Genomic DNA, 12,514 nt, shown 5'->3' with positions numbered 1-12,514 from the left:
CTTATTGTCACATTAAAAATCAAACCAACCCGGGGCCCTATGTAAAAAGAGCCCTCCCTAGTGCTATTTCTGTAGTCACATCATCACACAGATGGAAAAACAAAATGCGAGTCAGGCCCAATCTGAGAAATGTGATTCATATTCCCTGTGAAAAGATAAAGCCCAGTCCCACTGAAACTAGTCTGAAACTTGCTGTGCTAAATGTCAGATCCTTATGTAACAAATCTCTCTTAATAATTTTATTTCTTCTTATAATCTTGATTTTATGTTTTTAACTGAAACATGGCTTGACAAAAACACAGGAAATGTAGTTCTGATAGAATCTGCTCCACCCAACTTTAAGTTTGAATCTGAAACACGAGAAAACAAAAAAGGGGGTGGAGTCTGTGCTGTCTTTAGAGATTAAATAATTACCCGCAGGTTGTCTTTTGGGGTGTTTTCATCATTTGAGTATGTATCCTTTTAAAATGGAGCTAAAACGGTCTCCATCCATTCTCTTCATTGTTTTATACAAGCCTCCCCAGCACTGCCAAAGTTTTATTGATGATTTTACTGAGATGCTTTCAGTCATATGCACAGACTTTGATGGTTTGGTCATTACAGGTGATTTCAACGTGCATGTTGATAATGTTGGTGACAGAAACGCTAAAGAGCTTGATGCTGTCCTTGAAACCTTCAGTCTTACTCAGCATGTGAGAGGCCCCACCCACAGCAAAGGACACACTCTAGATCTCATAATTACAAAGGGGGTAAATATTTCAAATGTTAATGTGATCGATGTTGCTCTGTCTGATCATTTCTGTGTCTTCTTTGACCTGTCTGTTTCTCCCAAACCACCGGTTGGTCCTGCAGTTGTTCAGAGGAGACACATAAGTGATGGCACAGGTGCACTGTTTATGGAAATGATAAACTTTGAAAATGTCTCATGTTCTAATGTAAATGATTTGTTGAACTCTGTTACATCTAGTGTTTTGAATGTTCTGGACACCATCGCCCCTATAAAGGCTAAAATGGTTAAAAATAAGCAGAAGGCGCCGTGGAGAAATGATGATTCGGTCAGGGCACATAAAAGGGAGTGCCGCAGGGCCAAACGGAAATGGCGCAAGTCAAAGCTCCAGGTTCAAAAAGAGATTTACAAAGAGAAGCTGAACATGTACAACCTAATCTTATGTAGAACTAGGGAAAGATATTTTTCTGAAATAATTGGAAGCTGCAGTAACAACTCGCGTGTCCTGTTTGCCACAGTAAACAGATTAACAAACCCTCCAGCTCAGCTGCCGTTAGAACTCATTTCCACATCCAAGTGTAATGAGTTTGCATTATTCTTTAATGACAAAGTTCAGGGCATTAAAAATGCTATAAATCCCACAATGCAAAAAATTACCCTAAAACCACCAAGACACTTAGAGCTAACTCACTTTGCACCAGTAACTGACAAAACTGTCCATGAGATCATCACCAGTCTGAGTTCATCTACATGCTGCCTCGATGTGTTACCCACCAGCTTTCTAAAGTCTGTGCTGAACAGTTTGTTAGAACCATTCACTCACATAGTTAACATGTCGCTTCAATCTGGAACATTCCCAATGTCTTTGAAAACTGCGTTCATAAAGCCTCTCCTAAAGAAGAGCAGTCTTGATGCCGCAGTACTGAGTCATTACCGGCCCATCTCTAATCTGCCATTTTTGGGCAAAGTCCTTGAAAAGGTTGTTTACCAACAGCTCACAGATTTCCTCTTAATAAACAACTCATTTGATGTTTTTCAGTCAGGTTTTAGACCTCATCACAGCACTGAGACTGCTCTTGTCAAGGTGACAAATGACATCCGCCTGAACACTGACACGGGCAAAGCCTCAGTCTTAATTCTGTTAGGTCTGAGTGCTGCTTTTGACACTGTCGATCATGGGATCCTCTTACAGAGACTAGAGGACTGGGTGGGCATCACTGGCACTGCCCTAAACTGGTTAAGGTCCTATCTGGAAGACAGGAAGTACTTTGTTGAAATTGGTAGCTGTGTCTCAGACCACATGACCCTGACCTGTGGAGTGCCCCAAGGGTCAGTCCTGGGTCCCCTTCTGTTCAACCTCTACATGCTGCCGTTAGGTCAGTTGATACGCAGTGAAAATGTGTCCTATCACAATTATGCAGACGACACTCAGATCTATGTTTCACTGTCGGCAGGTGAATATGGACCAGTGGATTCACTCTGTCACTGCATCTAACAGATCAGTTTGTGGATGCAAAACAACTTTCTCCAGCTGAACTCAGACAAGACTGAAATAATCGTTTTTGGCCCACAGAAACAAAGAGAAAGTGTTAGCGGTCATCTCCAGAGTCTCGCTCTAAAACCTACAAACCAAATTAGAAATCTGGGGGTAATAATGGACTCAGACTTGAACTTTAATTGCCACGTCAAATCAATAACATCAGCAGCTTTTTACCATCTAAAAAACATTGCCAAAATCAAAAATATAGTGTCAAAACCAGATTTAGAGAGACTTATCCATGCGTTTGTCTCCAGTAGATTAGACTACTGTAACGGCCTGCTCACTGGCCTCTCCAAACGAGTTGTAAAACAGCTGCAGTACATCCAGAACGCTGCTGCTCGGGTCCTGACTAGAACCAGGAAGTATGATCACATTAGTCCTGTTCTCAGGTCTCTGCACTGGCTCCCTGTGGCTCAGAAAATAGACTTTAAAGCAGCTCTGCTTATGTACAAGTCTCTCCATGGACTAGCACCAAAGTACATCTTGGATATGTTAGTGCCATATGAACCATCTCGGACTCTGAGGACCTCAGGGACCGGCCTCCTGCTGGTGCCAGAGTCAGGACAAAACATGGGGAATCTGCGTTTCAGTTTCATGCAGCTAAAATCTGGAACAGTCTTCCTGAAGATGTGAGACAGGCTTCTACTCTGACAATGTTCAAATCTAAGCTAAAAACAGTTTTGTTTAGCTGCGCATATGACTGAAAGGATTTTTTCTTTGCACTCTTCTCTTTTGTTTGTAATTTTATTAGTTTAGACAATCAGTTGGATTGATATTTTTTAATTAGTTAATTTTATTGTATTTCTGTTTCGTAATTTCTTTGTGATTTGAATGCATTTTTCCTGCTGTGAAGCACTTTGAATTGCCTTGTGTATGAAATGTGCTCTACAAATAAACTTGCCTTGCCTTGCCTTTTCACCCGTTTGCGTGTGTGTGCTCTGCGTTTGTGTGTGTTTTGTCCTGCAGAGTGCGTGGCCAAGTACAAGTGCTGCGACGTTCCCATCACGCACGGCTGGGGCAAGTACTGGTGGTTCCTCAGGAAGACCTGCTACCTCATCGTGGAGCACAACTGGTTCGAGACGCTCATCATCTTCATGATCCTCCTCAGCAGCGGAGCCTTGGTAAGCACGCGCCCGCACGGACACGCCCGCCCGCACGGACTTGCCCGCCCGCACGGACACGCCCGCCCGCACGGACACGCCCGCCATGCCCGGGCCGAGCCGTTTTGTCACAGATAATCCGGTTTTAAACTCACTCCTCACACGTTTTAGATGGATCTGTGGTACTTGTACTTCTGGAGTTTGACTATTTGGTTTGGTCAGAGCCAAATCTTTTCAAGTTTTCATCCTCCTTTATCATTTATCATCATTTAGATCTACTTTATCTATGGTTTGGACCTGGTTTAGCCTCAAATGTATGACAAATGTTATTTTAGGTGTTGTGTTCGGTTTGAGAATCGCCGATCGAGATTCTTCTTCCAGATTAAGCACGTTTTACAGCTCTCAGGGTTCATGCTAACAGTGCTACTTTAGAATATACCTAAATACAAGTTTAACCTACTATTGCCCTTTTGTGATGGACGACGTAATATTATTTGTACGCCGCAATGTTTTTTATGAATACAAAATACTAGAGTGGTTCTGCGTCGTCACATTTTCTCTCCCTGAGCTCTAAAAGCAAGCTTGAAAATATATCACAAACATGAGAAGGATCAGAATCAGGATCATGATCAGGATGAGGATGAAGTAAAACTTTGACCCCAAAAGTGTTTTTGTATTAATAAAGTGCCAAACAAACCAAAATGTAGAAATGTAGGCTGCTCTTTCTTTGCGGTGTCGTGCTGTCCAGGCATTGCACTTCCTGTTTGTTCAGTGTCTTTTAATGGCAGGCGGCCCTAAAGCGACGCCGTGAGCCCCCTTGTGGCGGCTTTAACGGCTTTGACCATCGACTCCACAAACCGTCTTAGACTGCAGGTTCAGGAGGGGGATGGGCGTCACTCCTGCACCGTTAAAGACGACGTTTCATGCTTTATTTATAGTATTCAGAGCGACGCCGTCTCAAATGTGGATCATCATTTTAGTTTGCTTTTAGTTTTCCATGTTTTTGCGAGTGTCTGGTTGTTGTTTTTTCTCTAATGCAGTAAGTACAGGGCTGTGGGCGGGGACAGGGGGTAGGTGAAAACGACCCGAGCGCCGATTCCTAAAATGTTAAAGGATTAGTCAAACATGCGTGAGTAAACTGATGACGACATGGTTTCAAGATCATAAAAGTGGACATTCTTGAGCTTTTAACCACGTTTTAACACCGTTCCTTCTTCAACAAACCCGCCGTCGTGTTTAGAGTCATTCACGCTCGTTTACTAAGTCCTTCTGAGCTGTTTTTAAGTCCGTAAATCACCACCGGACTCTGTATACGGTACGTCCTGAGCATTTCTGCCTCAAATCGTTTTCAATACAACCGCGTGCCTGCGTCAGCCCGTCTGAGGCAGCTAGGTTTATTTATCTTCCTCTGCCGCCAGTAGATGGAGCTCTAACTCAAATTCTAAGTCGCGTGTGCTTTTTGTTGTCTGTTTTTCACTTCTAAACAGCAAGATCCCAAAGCAAAGGCGCAAGAGCGACACAAATAACCCACGTGTTCTTCAGAAATCCCACTTTTCTCGACGACTCTCAATGCGTTCTGCTTCCAGGCGTTCGAGGACGTTTACATCGAGCAGAGGAAGACGGTGAAGATCATCCTGGAGTACGCCGACCGAGTGTTCACCTACATCTTCATCCTGGAGATGTTGCTCAAGTGGGTCGCGTACGGCTTCGTCAAGTACTTCACCAACGCCTGGTGCTGGCTCGACTTCTTCATTGTGGATGTAAGGGCAACAGACTATATCTTTTTACGCCCTCCGTTGACCGGAAACAACCGCCCTCCACAGAAATATTTGTCATCTTTAAACCGTAATACTTGACGTGTGTTATACTTTGGACGTAGGATTTGCCTTGTACTGCTGATTGTTGACGTGCTCTGACCTGTTCCCTCTCTTGCAGCCTGTTTGAATATAACTGTGTCTCTCTTAAAGTAGAGAGAGCTTTAGCGGCGCCCGGGTGTGCTCCTGGTGCTGGAGGGGTAAGGCTCAGTGTCGTGTTGGGACTGCTACTTTCACAGGTTATGCCCTCTCTGACCCTGAAAGTGTCCTCAACCTTCTGCCTTTCTCTCCCCACTTTAAGCTTTGGTGTGGACCGTGTACTGTTGTTGTATCGTGAACCATGTTGGATATTGTGTGTGTTTCCGTGGGTTTAGTGTTTTGTGAAGACATCTCCTCTTTTCCCCTTCGTCTGACTCTCTCTTCACTGTGTCAACCACAAGTTTCTTTTCCAGGTGTGCTCACTGTGCTGTTAAGCTGGTTGTCACCTCACACTGGCTTGCCAAACTAAACCAAACGAACACAAAAGGACAAATCTGGGCCTATTTTGAGCTAACCTGTAGGATAAGATGGCGCCCCCTGGATGTGTTGTGTGTGTAGTGTAACCTGTAGGGTGGTTTCTAACTGTGGCTCCTCTCTCCTCTGCCCCTCCCCTCTGTCCCATGTATAGGTGTCTATAGTCAGCCTTATAGCTAATGCACTGGGCTACTCCGATCTAGGCCCGATTAAGTCCCTCAGGACACTGAGGGCCTTGAGACCCCTCAGAGCCCTTTCACGTTTTGAAGGGATGAGGGTAAGACCCAAGACACCAGGCCTTCTGCATGTCCAACCAATACACGCATGCTGGAGCCAACCAAGCAGAGCAAAACAAAATACACTTTTAAATGTCTTGAAGAGGAAATCTGGCCTTTTCTCAATGAGAAGCTTCTTGCATGAATGCAGATCATCTCAGATGTTCTTAAAGCATCTGATTTGATTCACCATTTCATTCCATTTATTTTACTGAAAATAAAAGAAGCAATTTGCAATCAAAAGTAATGTATTCTCAAACCAATGTTCAGCACTTTAAAATTACCTCACAGAAGTGGTGAAATATGAACTAAATGATCAGAAATGCCTTTACATTTGTTGCACAGCAATCCAAGGGTCATTTGAAGATGAACAAAAGAGGAAATTGATCTTGAAATCCAAATCTGTGCTAAAGAGGTGCATCTCTGTTGCATGCCAATGACCCCTGAGTGGCTGTGCCTTTTCCTCCAGAGCAATACTAAAGCATGTTCACTGTCTGAGCTGGTGCAGTCTCTGCTTGTTGCTGGGAAGAAAAACTCCTGACTGACTTCTGTTATCTGACCTACCACAGTTTGGCTTTGGCATTGTCACACTGGAAGATCTACAAACTTCTGGTTGCATACCCCTCCCCTCCCCTGCCATCCCCGCTCACCACCCCGAAACCTCATTCCACTATGATTTACCATTTTGCAACTGTTATATATGTGTTATCTAAATCCGCCTCAAAATCCTCAACAATAACATATAATTCAGACGTAGGTGCATGCGATCGCTCCAGAAATGCACATTCAGAGTCTCCCGAGCCAGACACTAAACTAGAGCATGACATCAGATCCACGACTCGTCTGCGTTTACACTTGAGCCTGGTTTAGTCCTGATCTAGATCCTTTTGGCCATTTGAGGGGAGTAACAGCCCTCAGGACAAAAGTCTCATCTGTTTCCTGCAGTCAGTGTCCGGGGGGAGACGCAACCGTTAAACTCTCCCCTAAATCTCGCTCGCCGCTCTGTTGCGTCGGTGTGGAGATGAGTCTGTTGCCTCTCGTGCCGTCCCCGCGTAAGAAAAACAACAACAACAACAACAACAACCCAAAAGTCCTTAACTTCTGTCCTACAAACTTCACTTGTACTGCTGCGGTCCAGTCGTCCTCTGAGGTCAGATTTTCAAAACTTCTAAACCTCACATCAAGGTTGTCCTACTCGGGACGTTTATCCGGGTTCTACAATCCAACATGGCTGCTCCCTGCGTTTGCATCGAGTTTATACCCAAAATATTTGTACTCATACGTGTTATTTTCCCTTCAGCGTCTCTCTCTCTCCTTTCCAGCTGACGTCCGTGAACCTGCTCCTGCGCCGCCGCTGAGCCTCCGCAGCTAACGTCGCGCTAATGTCGCGCTAACGTCTGTGCGGTGCCAACGACGACAAAAGCAGAAATTCACTTTTAATCGACCAAACGGTCGATTAAAACGCGCAGGTGAAATAACGACGGGCAACAACGCGGGTGATAAAAATCAAACGAGTTGGACATTGTTTTTACTGCTCGATCGAGTTGTTGCCGTATCTGGAACGCGGGAAGTACAAAGTCACGCCAAGTTCTGACCTAGAGGGATAAACGGAATCCCAAGATATTGTGTTAAAAACTGAGCAAAAAAACACCCGCCCAATGCGCCCGTCTGCCCGTTTTGAACCTGACCCGGGACATTTAGGCAGTTCCCCGCGTCGCCAGGTCTAAACCAGGCTCCCTCGACCTTGCACACGACCTTAACGGGAAGGCGGAGCGACAGAATGTGCACTTCCGTATGTGTCGACACGCCTCCGCCGCATGTGTGGTCACCGCTGCTGTGTGTGTCCCGCCCCCTCGCGCAGGTGGTGGTCAACGCCTTAGTGGGCGCCATTCCCTCCATCATGAACGTGCTGCTGGTGTGCCTCATCTTCTGGCTCATCTTCAGCATCATGGGCGTGAACCTGTTCGCCGGGAAGTACTACTACTGCTTCAACGACACGTCCGAAGAGTATTTCTTGCCGGACGAGGTCAACAACAAGTCGGAGTGCTTGGCCCTGATCAACGCCAACTTCACCGAGGTCCGATGGAAGAACGTGAAGATCAACTTTGACAACGTCGGGTCGGGATACCTGGCTCTGCTGCAAGTGGTGAGGCAAAGTCGATTGTTATTAGTTTAATTCTTTTGTAGCTCTGGTTTAAACACATTTATGACTAATTTCTAAGATAATTTCGTCCCAAGCGTCAATTTTACTCAACTTGTCAAAACTGCTTGATTTAGCTTTCGTTTTGGCTCGTGTTATGGTTTTGTTTCATGTCGTTTCCTTCTCTTCAGGCCACATTCAAAGGCTGGATGGACATCATGTACGCTGCAATAGATTCTAGAAAGGTAACGTGATATTATTTGATTCAATTACACTTCTAAACCTTCTTTATTCATTTCGCAAGTGAGTGTTTTTAACGTGAGAAGAAACCGTTTGAAAGTGACGGACATTTAGCGACACCAATTTTAACGATTTTTATTCACTATTAACGTTCTTTTAGTTTGTCGCCAGCTTTCTGAAATCAAACTTTGTGACTGATAAAATAAAATTAGCGTGAGATAAACGGCGAGTTAAAGCAGTTATTTTTAGAGTCGAGGTTTAGTAGAACTGGCTATTCTTCTAAAATGACGTATTTGTAGTTTCATTACGCTTATATTTTTGTCTAAATAATCACGACTAACGGTCTTGCCGTAGCTGGTCCCGTTTCCCTGTTTTGTGGGCGTTTGACCTCAAAGAACATTGAGTGTTTTGTTTTTGTTGATTTGCTTAGACAGCGCTCCTCATTTTCTTTTTTTCTAATTTTCCTTTATTTATTTCCTTTATTCAAATGTGCCCTATTTCATCCCACCAAACTAAGCACAAACTAGAAGATCCCACGCCCTTTGAGTTGCTTGTATCGAGTTATAAAATGGTAGCTAGGGTTGAACTGCACTCAATAACTTTTAATAACAATTTGAGACATGATCGGACCAAGCCTGGAGGTGTCTTTAAAAGCCTGGAGGAGCACTGCGGAAGAGCGAGTGAAGGAAAAGCTGCCGGCAGGAGGGGTTTTTTCAGCCGTTTCGTGTCTTCTCTGTCCGTCAGGTGGGAGATCAGCCGGCGTACGAGGACAACCTGTACATGTACATCTACTTTGTCATCTTCATCATCTTCGGCTCCTTCTTCACCCTGAACCTCTTCATCGGTGTCATCATCGACAACTTCAATCAGCAGAAGAAAAAGATAAGACACTTTTGACTGGATTTTAATGCCCCCTTTTTCTCGACGCGCTGTTGTAGTATTGACGCGTTTCCTCGGGCAGTTGTGATGGTTTCCGCGGTGATTGTAACCAGGTTTGTGTTGTGCCTTTACTTTGGAGGTCAGGACATCTTCATGACGGAAGAGCAGAAGAAATATTACAACGCCATGAAAAAGCTCGGCTCCAAGAAGCCGCAAAAGCCAATCCCGCGGCCACAGGTAGAATTATACCGTCACCGCGCCAACGTAGCGATTCATCTATCAAAGCTGCACTACGTAACTTTCCCGGCCGCCCGCTTGTGTCGGCGCAGATGCTGAACAACAAACGACACGTCAATTTAGCGTTCGGCAGCGGTCGGTAGTGTGTCGCAGTTTAGGGCGTGGTCCGGCAAAAACCCTCGATTCAACGGAAACGCAACTTTTCCCTTCTTTCAAGACGTTTCCCGGTGAATCGTTGTATTTTTTTACGCCGAGTCACGATTGAGTCTTGTGGAAAGAAAAGGGATTGTTCTGCGGGTGTCAAGTCACAGCAGGCGTCGCTAGCATCGCGGTAGCATTTAGCCCTTAGCTAAACCGTTTGCGTTCTTGCACATTTATACACAGTCGCTTTGTTCCTTCGTGTCTGTATTTGGCACGATAAAACTCCTGGGTTTGCCCTTGCAGTTGTTGAACAGTGCGTGACGGGGCAGCTTTTCTACATTGAAATGAATGGATTGCTTCCCAAACTGAGGTCCGTTAGTGGGCGTTCGCTCGGACTCTTTCTGTGATCTGTTATGTTGCTGTTGCTCAAAAAATACATTTAAAAACCTGCGTTCCGTCCGTGTGCGAAACAACAAGCAGGCGGCGGGTCCTTCAGCAGAAAAGTGACGCCTTTAATGGATGAATCGTTAAATTTCTGTTCATATTATTGCAGTCAACGCTTAAGATTCCCCTTTGAGAGTTGTTCCCAGTGGCAGGTCTCGCGGTGAACCTCTGCCTCGGTCTGTTTCCCCCGCCAGAACAACATCCAGGGCATGGTGTTCGACTTCGTGACGCAGCAGGTGTTCGACATCTCCATCATGATCCTGATCTGCCTGAACATGGTGACGATGATGGTGGAGACGGACGACCAGTCGCCGGAGACAGAGAACGTCTTGTACTGGATCAACTTCATCTTCATCGTGGTCTTCACCTGCGAGTTTGTGCTCAAGCTGTTCGCGCTGCGCCACTACTACTTCACCAATGGCTGGAACATCTTCGACGTGGTGGTGGTCATCCTCTCCATCGTGGGTGAGGACTCGGGGGGGCCGGTTTGGTGCAACGATGGTCACTTTTATCAGGGTTAGCGTGCCTTTGGAGGAAACCGTGTAGACGTGTGGATATGATAACGTTGCCTTTATCTGTTCGACAATGGGCACGTGTAACTCAACAGTTCTTGCCTCTTGTTTTGTCAGATTTGTTCATATTTTTCCCGAAAAAGTCAATGGAAAATAATATTGGGAATTTAACTTCCAGAACCCAAATTAATTTGTATTGCAATCAACTTAGTTAAACCCATAATGATAACATCCAATAAAATGGCCAATAACAGGACAAAATGTGACCTTTCTTGAACAGTTTTCGAATGATCTCAAGCTTCATCAGAACTAGCTCAAGGCCGCGATGTTTAAATAAAACCCGAGAGCGGAATCCAAACCGTCCTCAATAATCCGATCGACGCTACATTTCAGTAATGAGACGCTGTTGTTTGCAGGCATGTTCCTGGCCGACCTGATCGAGAAGTACTTCGTGTCACCGACCCTGTTCCGAGTCATCCGGTTGGCTCGAATTGGCCGAATCCTGCGTCTGATCAAAGGGGCCAAAGGGATTCGGACTCTGCTGTTTGCCCTGATGATGTCACTTCCTGCCCTCTTCAACATCGGCCTCCTGCTCTTCCTGGTCATGTTCATCTTCTCCATATTCGGCATGTCCAACTTTGGATACGTCAAACATGGCGCCGGCATCGACGACATGTACAACTTCGAGACGTTCGGCAACAGCATGATCATCTTGTTCATGATCACCACGTCCGCCGGTTGGGACGGCCTTCTCCTGCCCATCTTGAACTACCCGCCCGACTGCAATCCGCGCCTGGAAAACGCCGGGACGCCCGCCACCGGGGACTGCGGCAACCCCTCCGTGGGCATTTTCTTCTTCGTCATGTACATCATCATCTCTTTCCTGATCGTGGTCAACATGTACATCGCCATCATCTTGGAGAACTTCAGCGTTGCCACGGAGGAGAGCGCCGACCCGCTCAGCGAGGACGACTTCGAGACGTTCTACGAGATCTGGGAGAAGTTCGATCCGGACGCGTCGCAGTTCATCAGCTACTCCAAGCTGGAGGACTTCGCCGACGCGCTGGAGCACCCCCTGCGCGTCCCCAAACCGAACACGATCGAACTCATCGCCATGGACATGCCCATGGTGAGCGGCGACCGCATCCACTGCCTCGATATCCTTTTTGCCTTCACCAAGAGAGTCCTGGGCGACAGCGGCGAGCTGGACATGCTACGGCAGCAGATGGAGGAGCGCTTCGTGGCGGCCAATCCCTCCAAAGTGTCTTACGAGCCGATCACGACGACGCTGCGGCGAAAGCAGGAGGACGTTTCCGCCAGGATCATCCAGAGATCGTACCGCGCCTCCCTGGCCCGCCGCGGCTTCGTGTGCAAGCGCAAGCACGTGAAAAACAAGCCCGAGAACGAGGACAATCAGGAGCAGGAGAAGAAGGAGGGAACCCCGTCCACCGCCTCCCTGCCGTCGTACGACAGCGTGACCAAACCGGACAAGGAGAAGCAGGAGGACAACGCGGAGGGCAAGGGCGGGCGCAAGGAGAAGGGCCGAAACCAAAAAGACATCAGGGAATCAAAATGCTAGAAGGATTCACGGACGATACGTATAATAACACTGGAAATTATAACTATATTAACTCCAAGCAAGAGGAAACTCACTCACACAGATGTACAGATTTCATTTGCAAGTCCGAGAAAATAATATTCAAGAAGTTTTGTTTACGATTCTTGTATTTATGCAAGGGGGAACGCAAACTCGGAAACACTCCTCCTTCAGCGTAACCGCGTGGCATCGGCGTTCCCGGACTATTGACTCACCAGAGGGATATACCCACTCTATACGGGAACACGGGAGGATCGCTCACTTTGCCGCGGCGTGAACGATTGCGCGGGGGGTAGGGGAGGTGTGGGGAGTTTTTTTTTTTTTTCGACGGGCGGGGTGGGGGTGGGGTTAAGAG

At 46.4% G+C, this 12,514-nt stretch overlaps 1 protein-coding gene across 2 annotated transcripts in view; it reads left to right on the top strand.

Annotated features, from left to right (window-relative positions):
• Positions 1-12,347, top strand: part of scn8ab (sodium channel, voltage gated, type VIII, alpha subunit b) — a 67,651-nt gene extending 55,304 nt beyond the window's left edge. For both annotated transcript variants that reach the window (XM_072451511.1, XM_072451510.1), the window contains exons 20-28: positions 3,234-3,388; positions 4,954-5,127; positions 5,849-5,971; positions 7,831-8,115; positions 8,301-8,354; positions 9,094-9,231; positions 9,361-9,465; positions 10,245-10,515; positions 10,979-12,347. In XM_072451511.1, coding sequence (XP_072307612.1) covers positions 3,234-3,388; positions 4,954-5,127; positions 5,849-5,971; positions 7,831-8,115; positions 8,301-8,354; positions 9,094-9,231; positions 9,361-9,465; positions 10,245-10,515; positions 10,979-12,141 — 2,468 coding nt within the window. In that variant the 3' untranslated portion in view covers positions 12,142-12,347. The remainder of the gene's footprint in view (positions 1-3,233; positions 3,389-4,953; positions 5,128-5,848; positions 5,972-7,830; positions 8,116-8,300; positions 8,355-9,093; positions 9,232-9,360; positions 9,466-10,244; positions 10,516-10,978) is intronic.
• Positions 12,348-12,514: the final 167 nt, after the last annotated feature.

This window comes from Eucyclogobius newberryi, unplaced genomic scaffold (genome assembly GCF_026437365.1).
Source record: "Eucyclogobius newberryi isolate DKJ021-1_F unplaced genomic scaffold, fEucNew1.0.hap1 SCAF_19, whole genome shotgun sequence".
Classification (NCBI taxonomy): Eukaryota; Metazoa; Chordata; class Actinopteri; order Gobiiformes; family Gobiidae; genus Eucyclogobius; species Eucyclogobius newberryi.
This window is presented reverse-complemented; position numbering and strand designations above follow the sequence as displayed.